The sequence below is a fragment of the Peromyscus leucopus genome, chromosome 4 (genome assembly GCF_004664715.2).
Source record: "Peromyscus leucopus breed LL Stock chromosome 4, UCI_PerLeu_2.1, whole genome shotgun sequence".
Taxonomy (NCBI): Eukaryota; Metazoa; Chordata; class Mammalia; order Rodentia; family Cricetidae; genus Peromyscus; species Peromyscus leucopus.
This window is the reverse complement of record NC_051066.1, coordinates 128,492,719-128,505,543: the sequence shown is the minus strand read 5'-3', so window position 1 is coordinate 128,505,543 and position 12,825 is coordinate 128,492,719. Positions and strand designations below refer to the sequence as shown.

General features: G+C 51.8%; 1 protein-coding gene across 6 annotated transcripts; it reads right to left on the bottom strand.

The window, feature by feature from the left end:
- Nucleotides 1–569: 569 nt before the first annotated feature.
- LOC114705570 lies at nt 570–12,312 on the bottom strand. 6 transcript variants are annotated; one of them, XM_028887488.2, is made up of 5 exons: nt 12,221–12,312; nt 11,436–11,517; nt 9,183–9,347; nt 5,121–5,252; nt 570–820 (listed from the first exon to the last, which is right to left on the bottom strand). In XM_028887488.2, the coding sequence occupies exons 2-5, from the start codon at nt 11,515–11,517 to the stop codon at nt 684–686; spliced, it is 516 nt and encodes a 171-aa protein (XP_028743321.1). In that variant the 5' UTR covers nt 12,221–12,312; the 3' UTR covers nt 570–683. The 6 variants fall into 6 exon arrangements, with proteins under 6 accessions (XP_028743321.1, XP_028743316.1, XP_028743317.1 ...); XM_028887483.2 differs by having other exon boundaries at nt 11,436–12,037; nt 12,221–12,299; XM_028887484.2 differs by having other exon boundaries at nt 11,436–11,983; nt 12,221–12,293.
- Nucleotides 12,313–12,825: the final 513 nt, after the last annotated feature.

Sequence of the window (12,825 nt, the reverse complement as noted above, 5' to 3'; positions counted from 1 at the left end):
CTCTTGTTAGTCTATATTTTTTCTTTTGCAATGCCGGAGATAAAACTCGGGGCCTCACACACGAATAAGAAAGGTACCACAAGACTGCGGCTCCACAGCCTTCCCTTCCTTCCCTTCAAGGCTTGCTCAGAAGTGCCACTTCCCTTAAGAGGCCCTCCACCTGCTTCCCAGGCTCCTTTTATCCTGTTTTCTTTGTGGCACTCATCTCCTGCAATTTATCCCACCATTATTTATTATTCGCTTTGGTACTGGCCTCCACAGGAGGAAAGTCTCCTCCGCGGAGCCAAGCACTGTCCTTGTACCCCGCAGCATCCCCAGAGCCGGACTCTTACTACTAGGTGCACCATGGTGCTCAGCGGAGACTGGTTAACTGACCGAGGAAAAGAGTGTTTGCCTCTCTTGGCTGCCTTCTGCCCTCCCTCCATCCTGCCTCAGGCCCAGCCCTGGCAGACTTCTCCAGAAAACCCTCCGGGACTTGTTCCTGCCCCCATCTCACTGGGTAAGTTTAGATGTCAGATACAGTCCAAGGGGAGTTTGCAGGCAGAAGAAATCAAGCTGCTTTTATTGGAGCGGAGGAGAAGGGAGGGGAGGGAGGGGAGGGGAGGGGAGGGGAGGGGGCTCTGGGCCTCAGGCTCTGCACCAGGGTGGTCTCGCAAGGGCAAGCAGCGGATGAGTGATGCTGGTCACTTTTTCCATTCCTTCTTCTCGTAATCCCACTGGGCAGCCAGGCCCTGGATGGGGTTGCTCTTCATGTCCAGGAGGCGCTGGAGCTGCTGGGCTTTCCGTTCATCCGTCAGGGTGACAACCTTCTCAGGGAAGACTGCAGGGGCACCAAGGGTGAGCCAGGGCAGCAGCCCAGGTCCCCTCAGCCACACTAGGGTCCCCTACACTTGGGGGGGGGTACTCCCTGCTATCTCCAGGCCCTCCCTCGGCCCTCTGTTTCTGTCTGTCTCTCTTTGTGAAAAAGGGTTTTACTATGTAGTTCCTGCTGTCCTAGAACTCACTATACAGACCAGGCTGGCTCCGAACTCACAGAGATCCAGCTGCCTCTGCTTCCCCAGTGCTGGAATTAATGGTGTGCGCCACCAGGCTTTCCACTCTTTTTAAAAGCTCGTCCACAGCAGGGCGGTGGTGGCTCACGCCTTTAATCCCAGCACTTGGGAGGCAGAAGTAGGTGGATCTCTGTGAGTTTGAGGCCAGCCTGGTCTACATAGTGAGTTCCAGGACAGCCAAGGCTGTTATACAGAGAAACCCTGTCTCAAAAAACGGAAAAAAAAAAAAAAAAAAAAAAAAGCCAGGTCCAGGGCTTTGCTCCCAGCCTTGCCTTGGGTTTACCCTCCCCTCAGGGAATCTATTTCCTCGCTTGTCTCTGTGATCAATGGCAGGCTGCTTTGAGGACTACATGTGCCACTCCCAGCCCCACCATTTCTCTGCTGTGTAGCTTTGAACAAGTTACTTCGCCTCTCTGAGCCTCACCCTCCTCCCCTCTCAGGAGTAGGTCCTGTCTGGAGGGTTATGGGAATGGAGTATGAGTACTTGTGAGGTTCTGGGCCTCTCTCTGGCTGGCCAGAGAGGAAGTACTGGTTATGGCCTCCCACTAGACAGGAACGGTAAGGGAGCTCCTTCTGCATCCTACAGCTGGGTGGGGGGTAGGAGGATTAGGAGGAAAAGGTAGGTAGACATTGTTCCCTTTACACACCAGGAAAGGAGCTAGATGGTGGTGTAGGCCTGTAACCCCAGACTTGGAAAGCTGGGCCAGGAGGAGAGAGAGCTCAAAGCCAGCCTGGGCTACATAGTGATAATAAATACCAGAGAACCGCATTTAACCCAAAGACTGGACCCCTGGGGAGGGATGTGAGAGACGCCTTACCTGTGGACCTTCTTAGCCTCACCTCTATCTTTGGTACTTAATTTCCCCCCTTCATTCATTTATTTGTGGGGGTGGGGTGGTGTGTGCACAATGGAGTACTCATGTGAGCTATGGTGCATGTGTGGAGATCTGAGGAGGTGGTTCTCTCCCTCCGCCACATGGCTCCTGGGAATTTAACTCAAGTTGTAGGCATGCATGGTGGCATGCACCATTAGCCACCAAGCCAGGCCCACCTTAGTTTTTGAGGTAGGGTTTCTCACTGACCCTGGCGCTCACTGCTCAGCTAGACTGGCTGCAGGGATCCGACTCTCTCTGCCTCCCCAGTGCTGGAATTATGGAAGTGCCCCACCATCCCAGCTTCAAAATATGTATTAGTATTACTATTACTTCATGTGTTTGGGTGTTCGGCCTGCACGTATGTCTGTGCACCACGTGCGTGTCTAGTACCTGCGCAGGCCAGAAGAGAGTGTCATATCCCCTGTTACAGACGGCTGTGAGCTGTCATGTTGGTCCTGGGAATGAATCCAGGTCCTCTGAAGAGCAGCCAGCGTAATTGCTGAGCCATCTCTCTGGCCTAACACACCCGCTTTTCATGCGGGTGCTGGGGATCCGAACTCAAGACTCACGCCTGCATGGCAAGTGCTTTTCCGAGTGAGCCGTCTCCCAACCTCGTCATTGATCTCTATCCAGGGACGGACACGAAGAGCTGTGACACAGGAAACCCTGAGCTAGCCTTTCCCTAAAGACTGTGCCTTTTCATGATTATATAAGACAGGAATGCCCATCGAGCTTTTACGGACAAAAAAAAAAAAATCACAGCAGGCCACTCCCAGCATTTGGGAGGCAGAAGGTGAGGCAGGCATATCTCTGTCAATTCAAGATCAGCCTGGTCTACACAGAGAGTTCTAAAATAAATAAATACTCAAACAAAGGGCTGGCAAAATGGCTTACTGGGTGAATGTGCTAGCCACCAGGCCTGACAGCTGACTCCCAGAAGCTGTCCTCTGACCCCCACATTCAATACAATTTTAAAAGAAAAAAAGAAAGAAAGAAAGAGAGAAAGAAAGAAAGAAAGAAAGAAAGAAGAAAGAAAGAAAGAAAGGACCCACCTACAAAACAAACAAATGAACAAACAAACAAAAAAAAAAAACAACCCACAACCCGGGCATGGTGACTCACATCTATAATGCCAGGACTCGAAATTTCAAAGCAAGATGACTGCTGCAGGTTTGAAGCCAACCTAGGCTCCTTAGTGAGTTTCACATCAGCCTGGGTGTGGCAGTCTGAATGCAGGCTCATATATTTGAATGCTGAGTCATGAGGGAGTGCCACTATTTGAAAAGGATGAAGAGGCGTGGCCGTGTTGGAGGAAGTGTGTCACTGCGGGCAGACTTTGAGGTTTCAGAAGCCCAAGCCAAGCCTGGTGTCCCCTCTCTCTTCCTGCTGCCTGCTGATCTGGATGTAGAGCTCTCAGCTACCTCTCCAGCACCATGTCTGCCTGCATGCCACCCTGACAATGGACTAGACCTCTGAAACTGTAAGCAAGCCTCAGTTAAATGCTTTCTTTTATTAGAGTTGCCATGGTCAAGGTGTCTCTCACAGCAACAGAACAGTGACTAAGACACTGGGCTAAACTGTAAGATCTTGCATTCGTTCATTTATTTGGTTGGTTGGTTTTTTTGAGACAGGGTTTCTCTGTGTAGCCTGGCTGTCCTGGAACTCACTCTGTAGACCAGGCTGTCCTCAAACTCAGAGACCCATCCACTTGCCTCTGCCTCCTGAGTGCTGAGTGCTGGGACTAAAGGTGTGTGCCACCACTGCTCAGCGAGTTCTTGCATTAAAAAAAACAAAAAAACAAAAACAGTATCTGGTATGGCAGTACATGCTTTTAATCTCAGCATGTGAGTTTCAAGCCAAACAAAAGTACTTAGTGAGACCCTATCTCAAAAAATATAGAAATATAGATATAGATGGATATAGATATATAGATAGAGATAGAGGATTCCCAGGAAAATGACATTTCCCAGCTTCTCCTGCAGCTAAGCTAAGCAAGGACATATTATCATCGGTAGCCAATAATACAGGAACAAAAGAGGCTGGACATGGAGAGCCCATCTTGTACATCAAATGAAAGCTTCCCTTTCTGTTAAATGTAACAGAGCAGAGGGTCTGTGAGTGCCCATCCTGGCCTGGATCGTTTCACTGGCCTTTTATTGTGAGAGAGGACTAACCCTAGCTAGGAGTGGTCATGCACACCTAACCTCAACTATCAGGAAGGGGAATCCCAAGTCTGAGGTCAGCCTGGCCTGCACAGTAAACTCTACTTTAAAAAAAAAAAGAAAGAAAGAAAAAGAGAAAAGGAGCTGATCACAGTGGTGCACACCTTTAGTCCCAACACTTGGGAGGTAGATGGGTCTCTGTGAGTTTGAGGCCAGCCTGGTCTACATAGTAAGTTCCAGGACAGTTAAGGCTACATAGTGAGACCCTGTCAAAAAAAAAAAAAAAAAAAAAAAAAAAAGAAAAAGACAATAGATTCATGTCTTCCAACTGTTGAAAGTATGCTAAGGGGCTGGAGAGATGGCTCAGTGGTTAAGAGCACTGGCTGCTCTTCCAGAGGATTTGAGTTCAATTCCCAGCACCCACATGAAGGCTCAACATTGCCTGCAATTCTAGTTCCAAAAGTTCCTAGGCCCTCATGTATGCATACTCCCACATAAGATAACATACACAATTAAGAGATAATAAAAGTAAATATTTTAAAAAAGAAAAGTATGCTAAGAAACACATGGTTAATATGCAGCAATCAGAAACGCCACTATTCATGCACCCACTTTGACCTATAGCCTTCTCATTAAATACTCACAAGAGCCCAGAGAGTTGGATGTTATTCTTCCCATTTTGCAGATGAGAAAACTCATACCCAGAGAGCTAACCTCCCTACATTCCCCCTAGGTAGATCTTTTTTTTTTTTTTTCCCGAGACAGGGTTTCTCTGTGTAGCTTTGCACCTTTCCTGGGTCTTGCTCTGTAGACCAGGCTGGCCTCGAACTCACAAAGATCTGCCTGCCTCTGCCTCCTGAGTGCTGGGATTAAAAACATGAGCCACCACCGCCCGGCTTCATTTCTGTTCTTGACACTCCCTCTGTGGACACTTCAGAACCCTTCAGGAGAGTCCTGAATACCGACCCCTTGAGAGCTCACCAGTGGCTTATGGGCACAAGAGCCTACAGTCAAGTGACTCATCCACTCACCATAGATCCGCTGCCACCAAATCATCAGAGCCGTGAATCCAATGAAAAAGAAGACACAGCCCATCACGGTCTTCCACTCATTGGAGCGACGGTTCATCTCTGCGAAGGTTTCTTGGAACTGGAGCCGGTACACTGGAGGCAGGCAGTGTGTGGAAGGGAACTGACTCATGCAGATCCATGCCCAGGACCCTGGAGGCAGCTGTTGGCCCCTGAAACCCTCGGCTGCCCCTTCTCACACCATAGGCTGTTCACTCAGCCTTTGTGTTGTAGAATATTATTTTAACTGGGCAAAGATGTGTTACATTTGTTCATGTTGCAGAATCTTACTTTAACTGGTGTGTTGCTTTTGTTTATGCTGCATTTGTTTAATTATATAAAAATATGTTGCATCTGTTTCACCTTGCCTGCCTATGGTGCCTGATTGATCTAATAAAAAGCTGAAAGGCCAATAGCTAGGCAGAAGAAAGGATAGGTGGGGCTGGCAGGCAGAGAGAATAAATAAATAAATCTAGGCTCGAGAAAGAAGGAAAAAATGAACGAGAGAAAAAAGAGGAGAGAATGAGAGAGACGCCCTGGGCCAGAAGCCAGTCACGAGAAAGCAAGATATACAGATGTAAGAAAGGTAAAAAGCCTCAAGGCAAAAGGTAGATAAAGAGAAACAGGATAATTTAATTTAAAAGAGCTAGCCAGAAACCTGCCTGAGCTAGGCCAAGCATTCAAAACTAATGATAAGTCTCTGTGTCATGATTTGGGAGCTGGTTTGTGGCCTAAGAGAAAAAGCCTGGTACATCCTACCTCTGCGTGTGCAAGTGTGTGCATGACATACATGTGTGTGAGTGTGAAGGCTAGAAATCACCATCCGGTGTCTCCCTTGATTTCATTCTACCTTGCGTTTTGAGACAGGATCTCTCACTGACCCTGAGGCTCACTGATTGGTCTCTACTAGCTGGCCAGGGAGCTCCCCTGTCTTGGCCTCCCCAGGACTGGGGTTACAGGCAAATGCTGCTAAAGCCGGCCTTGTTCTGAACTCAGGTTCTCTCACTTGCATGGCAGGTTCTTCACTGAGCCATCTCTCCAGTACACCAGCCCATTCTTGTTTGCTTGTGTGTTTTGAGCGAGGATCTCACTCTGCTGTCCTGCCTGCTTCCCGAATGCTGCACCCCATAGGCCGCTCAAGCAGCAGACTCTTAAGCACGTACTGCATAAGAAAGCATGGTAACTGTACACAGCAGCTCTTACCCTCCTGGAACTTAGGAGGGGAGGGACCAAATGATTCAGAAAACATGTCAGGGGTGGGCCTGGGGGAGCTGCCTTCATTAGGGAGACTGAGAAGGCCTCTCCAAGGAGACCTAGGGACCCAGGTTTAGGAACTCAAACAGAGAAAGCCAAGTTGAGATTACAACAAACTCAGCATGGTGCGGTGGCTCGCCCCTTCGGTCTAACACTGCTGAAGTAGAGGCCGCAAATCTCAGTGCATTCAAGGTCAGCCTTGGCTGTCTGTTGGATTCCAGGACAGCCAAGCTACATACATGAAACCCTTTGTCCCCAAAATTAAAATAAGGCTGGGCTGTGGTGGCCCACGCTTTAATACCAGCATTCAGGAGGCAGAGGCAAGCGGATCTCTGTGAGTTTGAGGCTAGCCTGGTCTACAAAGCGACTTCCAGGAAAGACACAAAGCTACACAGAGCAACTCTGTCTCAAAAAACAAAACCAAAAAAAAAAAAAAAAAAAAAAAAAAAAAAAAAAAAAAAAAAGGAAAAAAAAAACTAAAACATAAAATAAAATCTATTAATTAAATTAAATGGCCCAAGACAGGAACAGATGGGGAAGGGGCGAGGTAGGGCAGTATGGTTGAGGAGGTAGTGTCAGATCCCACAGGACCTGGCTAGCCCCAGGGAAGGTGGATTTGGGTCCATTCTAACAGAATAGGGATGGTGGATTTCTAACACAGAAGTACAAAAACAAGCTTTTATGTGGCACTTTTTTATCAGGACTTGCCTGACCTCCCTCCTCCCACTGAGAACTTTATCATCTGCTCTGTAGCGCTCACCTTCGCCAAGCCTCAGAAGAACAAGGGCTCCGGTCATCAAAGCAGCCCCAGCGCCTAGACCGCTGGCTGTACACAGAGGCTCTGTTTTCTATCGTTATGTATTTAAAACGATAAAACATTGATTTATTTTGGGAAAGCATCTCACTACACAGACTAGGCTGTCCTTGAACCCACAATCTTCCTGCCTCAGCCATTCCCAGGACTGGTATTACAGGTATATGTCACCATGCCAGCTTAAACTTTTTTTTTTTTTTTTTTTTTTTTTTTTGAGGCTTTTGGTTTTTGGAGACAGGGTTTCTCTGTGTATCCTTGGTTGTGCTACAACTCACTCTGTAGACCAGGCTGGCCTTGAACTCACAGAGTTTCACCTGCCTCTGCCTCCCAAGCACTGGGATTAAAGGCTTGCGCCACCACTGCCCAGCTGTCATGCCAGCTTAAAGCTATATTTTTGCTTAAGTTGTGTGCCTTCTAGTAATTATCAAAATATAGCCACAGTTAGATGCCTACCTAGGCTTTGGCATGACTATCAGGAGATGTGTGGACCAGGCCCGTGGCCCACTACCCAGCATGATGCCTAAGCTCAGATCAAGAGTCATAGACTGAAAAGGCAGTAGAGGGGACAGGGAATGTCTGTGTGCCAAGGACCTGGTCTCAGGAGGACTTCGGGAAGGATGCTGACCTTCCTTCCTTCCTTCCTCCCTCCCTCTCTCTCCTCCCTCCCTCCCTCCCTCCCTATCCTCCCTCCACTTTGTCCTCTTTTTTTCCTGCTTCCTTCCCTCCTTTTCTTTCTACCTTCCTGCCTTCCCTGCCTCTCCCTTCTTGCAGCCCTTTAAGAGCGTTGCCTATGTGAACAATGCGTCTCTGTACCTTAAATAGCTCCGAAATGGTGTGTGAAGGAAAATGCGTGCTGGCCTGGGTGCCTGGGCAGGACCGTCTGGGGTTGGGCAGTTTGGCTGCCGCAGTGAATCTCCACCCAGGCAGGAGCAGAGAGAAGGAAGGAGGTGGGGTGAAGGTGAGGGAGGGGGGACCCAGTGGCTGTTTGTTGGGAGCACTGGCGCCCTCCTCTAGCTCACCAACCCTCCCAGAGTATGTGGTGTGGCAGTGGTGTGGTCCTGGTGCCTTCTGTGTGGGTCCGAGTCCCGACCAATATCTAGTGACTCTAAGTCATGTGGCCTGGCCAGTGACTTCATCTCCCTGAGCTTCAGTTTCCTACGACTGTGGGACCAGCTGCCGGCAGTTAATGGTGGGTTCAGGGACTAACTTAATCTGGTGACATTTGGGTACAGAAGGAAAGAGTATCCTTCCCTTTCTGATATAGAGGGGAGATGGCGGAATCAATAGAAGGGAAAGGAGGGAGGAGAAGAGAGGAGAGGGGGGGAGGGAGGGGAGGGGTGCGGGAGGAAGGAAAAGGAGCCAGGCAGAGCATTAAGCATGTAGGTTTAGAGGGCCAGGATGCAGCCTGGCCTGTTCCCCCCCAGGCCGGGGCCTGCCTTTGTAGTCGATGCCAATAAGATGCCGAGTGAGGAAAAGAGTGGGTGAGCAGTGTGAGCTTCTGTCCCCCAGTACCCCCTGAAGTAAGAGACCTCCTGACCCCAGCTGTGAAAGGAGGCAAAGAGGCTCCAGAGAGCCCGGGTCAGTCGAGGGCCACACGGCTCGCCCCCCTTCTTCCCTGCTTCCCTCTGCCCCACTTGGTGACATAAAGACCCTGCACACGTGCTCCTGGGACACCCTTCTCCATGTCACTCTTAGTCTTCCCCAGACAGACCTCCTGGAGACCCCCCTTGTCTTTTGGGTCTGCGGCCCCTGGGACACATCCCACCCTGGCCACACACCCCGGCTCTCGGTGTCAGATCAGTCCAGGTGATTCTCCTCATGTCCCCAGGGTCACTAGCTCCAGACATGGGGGTTCGGTGGATAAAGGGTGAGCTGAACTCCACCCTCCACCCTCCACCCCACCCCCCTGTGCCTTCCCCTTCTGTCCTGCCAGACCGCCTGCCCGGCCCAGTACTTACAGGCCACCTTCTCTGCTTGGCTCAGCTGGGCCCAGCTGCTCTTCTCTTTCTCCTTCAGGGCCCTCTGCTCCTCGCTGAGCTCTGTGCAGAAGGGTTCGTCTGGCATGGGGTAGGAGCGCTGGGCATAGCAGTCAACATAGGGACTCAGCCTCCGCTGACCGCCAGCTGTGGGGACAAGGGAGGAAGCTGAGTCCCGCGGCCCCGGAACCGTCGATCTCTAACCACGACAGTTCCTGCTCACTGTGTGTCGGCTGAAGGCTTTCAGGTGAGTTGGCTCATGGGCCACATGTCGCTCGGAGCCAGATGTGGTCATCTCCATTTGACAGATGAACACACTGAGCCTTCAAGCCAGGAGCACAGTCAGGGACACAGGTCACCACCTCTCGGCTGCAAACCCTGTGTTCTCTGGGAAGGTCTAAGCCTGAGCGGAGGTCCAGTAAGGCAAAGGCTAGGGTGAGGAGGGGCTTGAGGAGGGAACTGAGATCCAAGCAAAACTGCCATGCAAACTATAAAGCACCCTGTGCGTGCGTGTCTCTACGTGTGCTTCATGGGGCCTCGGAGGCAGCTGGGGTTGACTGCAGCTTGACATTCAACTCATACTGTGCACAGCTGCATCTGAACGGCCTCGTCTAGAAAGCATGAGTGATAGGTTGCCTCACACCTCAGTGGAAGCTTCCAGATAACACATCCAGAGGTCCTCTGGGGGAAGAAGCATTGAGAATGTATCTCAGTGGGTGGAGTGCTTGCCCAATATGTAGAAAGCTTGGGATGTGAGAAGATCTGGGAAGAGCTGAGATCTTGATTCCCAGCACCACTGAGCTGGGGGAAACATGCCTATCTGCTCATCACTTGAGAGGACTTGGGAAGTCGAGGCAGGAAAATTAAGAATTCAAGGTTATCCTCGGCTACATAGCAAGTCCCAGGCCAGCCTGGTACATGAGAGCCTGTGTCCAAAAAATAAAATAAAGCAAGATGAAAGGAGAGGGCCTGAGCAATGACTAGGTGGGTAAAGACAGTGTGGTTGGAGGGCCTGAGTCCAGTCCCTAGAACCCACACACGCGTGGGAGGAGAGAAGATTCCACAAAGCTGTCCTCGACCCCCAGAACCATGATGTAGCATGACCCCCCCATACATCTTGCATACAAACAATAATAAATTTAAGTGACGCCTATACGTCATGTATACAAGCAATAATACATTTTTAAAACACCAAAGGCCTGGCACACGGCAGTGTTCAGTGATCCTAGATCCAGAAAGGACGGTTTTCTTCCCGGCCTTCTTCCAGAGGCTTTCCTTGGTAACTAACTAGGCCTCAACTTTGTGCAGATGGCCAGGTTGTCCTGAGAATGATCAGAAAGTGAGGGTCTCCCTGCAGGCTCTCCCGTTTGTTGACACCAGAGGCAGAGAGCATCAGAGCAGTCCTAGTACTGAGTCTCTCTCTCTCTCTCTCTCTCTCTCTCTCTCTCTCTCTCTCTCTGCTGCTTTTTTTTTTTTTTTAACAGTCTGTCCCTGTAGCCCGGTCTCTCACAGCTCTCCTCCTGCCTCGGTCTTCCAAGCGCTGGGGTTGGAAGCATGAACCGCCATGCCCAGCTTTGTTGTTATTTTTGTTTGTTTGTTTGTGACAGGGAGTCAGCCGGCAGGCCGAGCTGGTTTGGGATGTGCGTGGCAGCCCTCCGCCTCAGCCTCCCGAGTTCCCGGATTGAGGTGTGAGCCACCGTCCGCGCGGGCCTTGGGTGCTGCCTGCCTCGTATCCAGAACTCTGACGTCTAGAACTCAGTTGTTCATCTGAGAAGCAGAGCTAGCACCGCCTCTAACTGTGTTGCAAAATCTAAAGGGAAGTGATTAGCATAGCTGGGGGGGGGCGGGGGTCCCGGTAATGGATCAACAAATGTTATCTTTGACATTATTCGCCTGAGCGTCTGGAGATCCCTTCTGCTATCTGGCTGAAATCTCTCCTGCTTTAGACCTCTTCTTCTGACTAGTCCTGGCACCAGGTCTGGAAAGGAGAATTCAGGGTCCCCATCCTTGTAGCACCCTCCTTGGGGTGCTACAGAGGGCTAAGGTGTGGGAGCTGGGCTCTAATGAAACCTGGAATGAAGGGGTCCTACTCTCTTCCTCGGTGGGCTCCAGTTTGCTGCTGGAGGAACTTGGTCCAGGACCTAGGGGCAGGATCAGAGGAGGTGATGAGAGGCAGTTAACGGGGCTCTCTGCCGGAGTTCTGGAGCAGGGCTGGACCCTGGGTCTGAGCCTTACCAGTACTTCCTGGGCTGTGTGTCCCCCGAGTTCCGAGTCCTCCGGTCCTCATCAGCAGACTCCAGGCAGCTCTGGAAAGCATCTTTGGGGCGGGAGACAGGTGTGGTTCTGCACCGCGGGGCTGGCTGGCTGGCCCTCAAAGCCAGATGCTGATTTGCTGGTGGGGTGGAGGTGACCCCTTTCCGCGTTGTCTAATACATGGGAGGGGATGGGGGCACTCCAGATCTTTAGGGCCCTCTTGGGTTCTCCATCGTTTGAGAAGTGGAAATTCAAGCCTCTGGATAAAGTCTGAAAAGTTTGGCACTCGGGCACGCAAGCTCGTATCAGCCAGGTTGGGAGCCCCGCTAAACTGTCTGCCCCAGAGGAAAGTCCTGAGCCTCCTCCCTGCAGGGCAGTTGGCCCAGGTCTCAGAGCAGATGCTCGGCGGCTTGCTCCAAGGTCTCCTTAATTGACTGCCTACGTGCGTTCTGCCTGCTCCGCTGCAGGAGGAGGGGGCAGGCTGAGCCCGGCCATCACTCGGACACGCAGGGTCTGGCATCCCAGCCGCTCTGGAGGCCAAGGACCAAAGTAGGTCAGCGGGTGGGAGAGGCAGCAGCCATCCTCTGGAAAGAGGAGACCCCACTTCGTGGGAAAGGGGCAATGCCCAGGACTGGACCCCAGTGAGGGACCCCAGGAAGGAAGAGTTGTGCGGTGATGGGGCAAAGGCTCAGGGTGGCCACCACGAACACCCACCCACCCACCCCCCCCCACCCCCGCGCGCGACCCTTCCCTCGGGCGGGACTCACCTTTGCAGGCGGAAGGCAGCAGACCGATCCAGAGCTGCCCCGCTGAGTTGACTGGCAGGGAACCGCAGACGGAGCGAGGGGACCAGAGCGCGCCCCGCCTCCGCCCGCCACCCCCACGTGGGAACATCCCGCCTCTGTCGCTTGTGCTGGGCCACGTCCCCAGGGAGAAGAGGGAGGGCTGTAGCTGCCCGCCCTGTCCCCACCGGTGCGGGGGACCTCTGCAGACCCCCGGCTGGCAGAGGAGCAGGAGGAGGTCCCTGCTACTTCAACTTTCTCCTGGTCATCCCACCGGGAATGCTCTCTCTGATTTTGTTTTGAGTGAGGGTTTCGTGTAGCCCAGGCTGGCCTCGAACTCACTATATAGCAGAGACTTGGCTACTTCCTGCCTCCACTGCCAGGGCTCTGGGGTTACAGGTGCGACTGCATTGTCTTGTCAGCCTTCCAGCCTCCTACTCCAAGCAGCCTTCAAGTACCATTGTGGGAGCACCTTCCGGCCCTCTACCCCCCTCTACCCCGAGGGCGAGGGCGGTGAGGTTGGGGAGAGGGGAAAGCCTCCTTCAGCCGCAGGCTGCCAGCCGTTCCAGGATTCCAGAGGAGGTGGAGGC

Bases quoted from the DNA above. Each gene is read 5' to 3' on its own strand.
- LOC114705570 (XM_028887488.2), bottom strand. From the start codon at position 11,517: ATGCTTTCCAGAGCTGCCTGGAGTCTGCTGATGAGGACCGGAGGACTC. The intron at 5,253-9,182 runs GTAAGTACTGGG...GCCTGCCTCCAG, and splicing joins CCAAGCAGAGAAGGTGGCCT to TGTACCGGCTCCAGTTCCAA. The intron at 821-5,120 runs GTGAGTGGATGA...GTGCCCCTGCAG, and splicing joins TTGGTGGCAGCGGATCTATG to TCTTCCCTGAGAAGGTTGTC.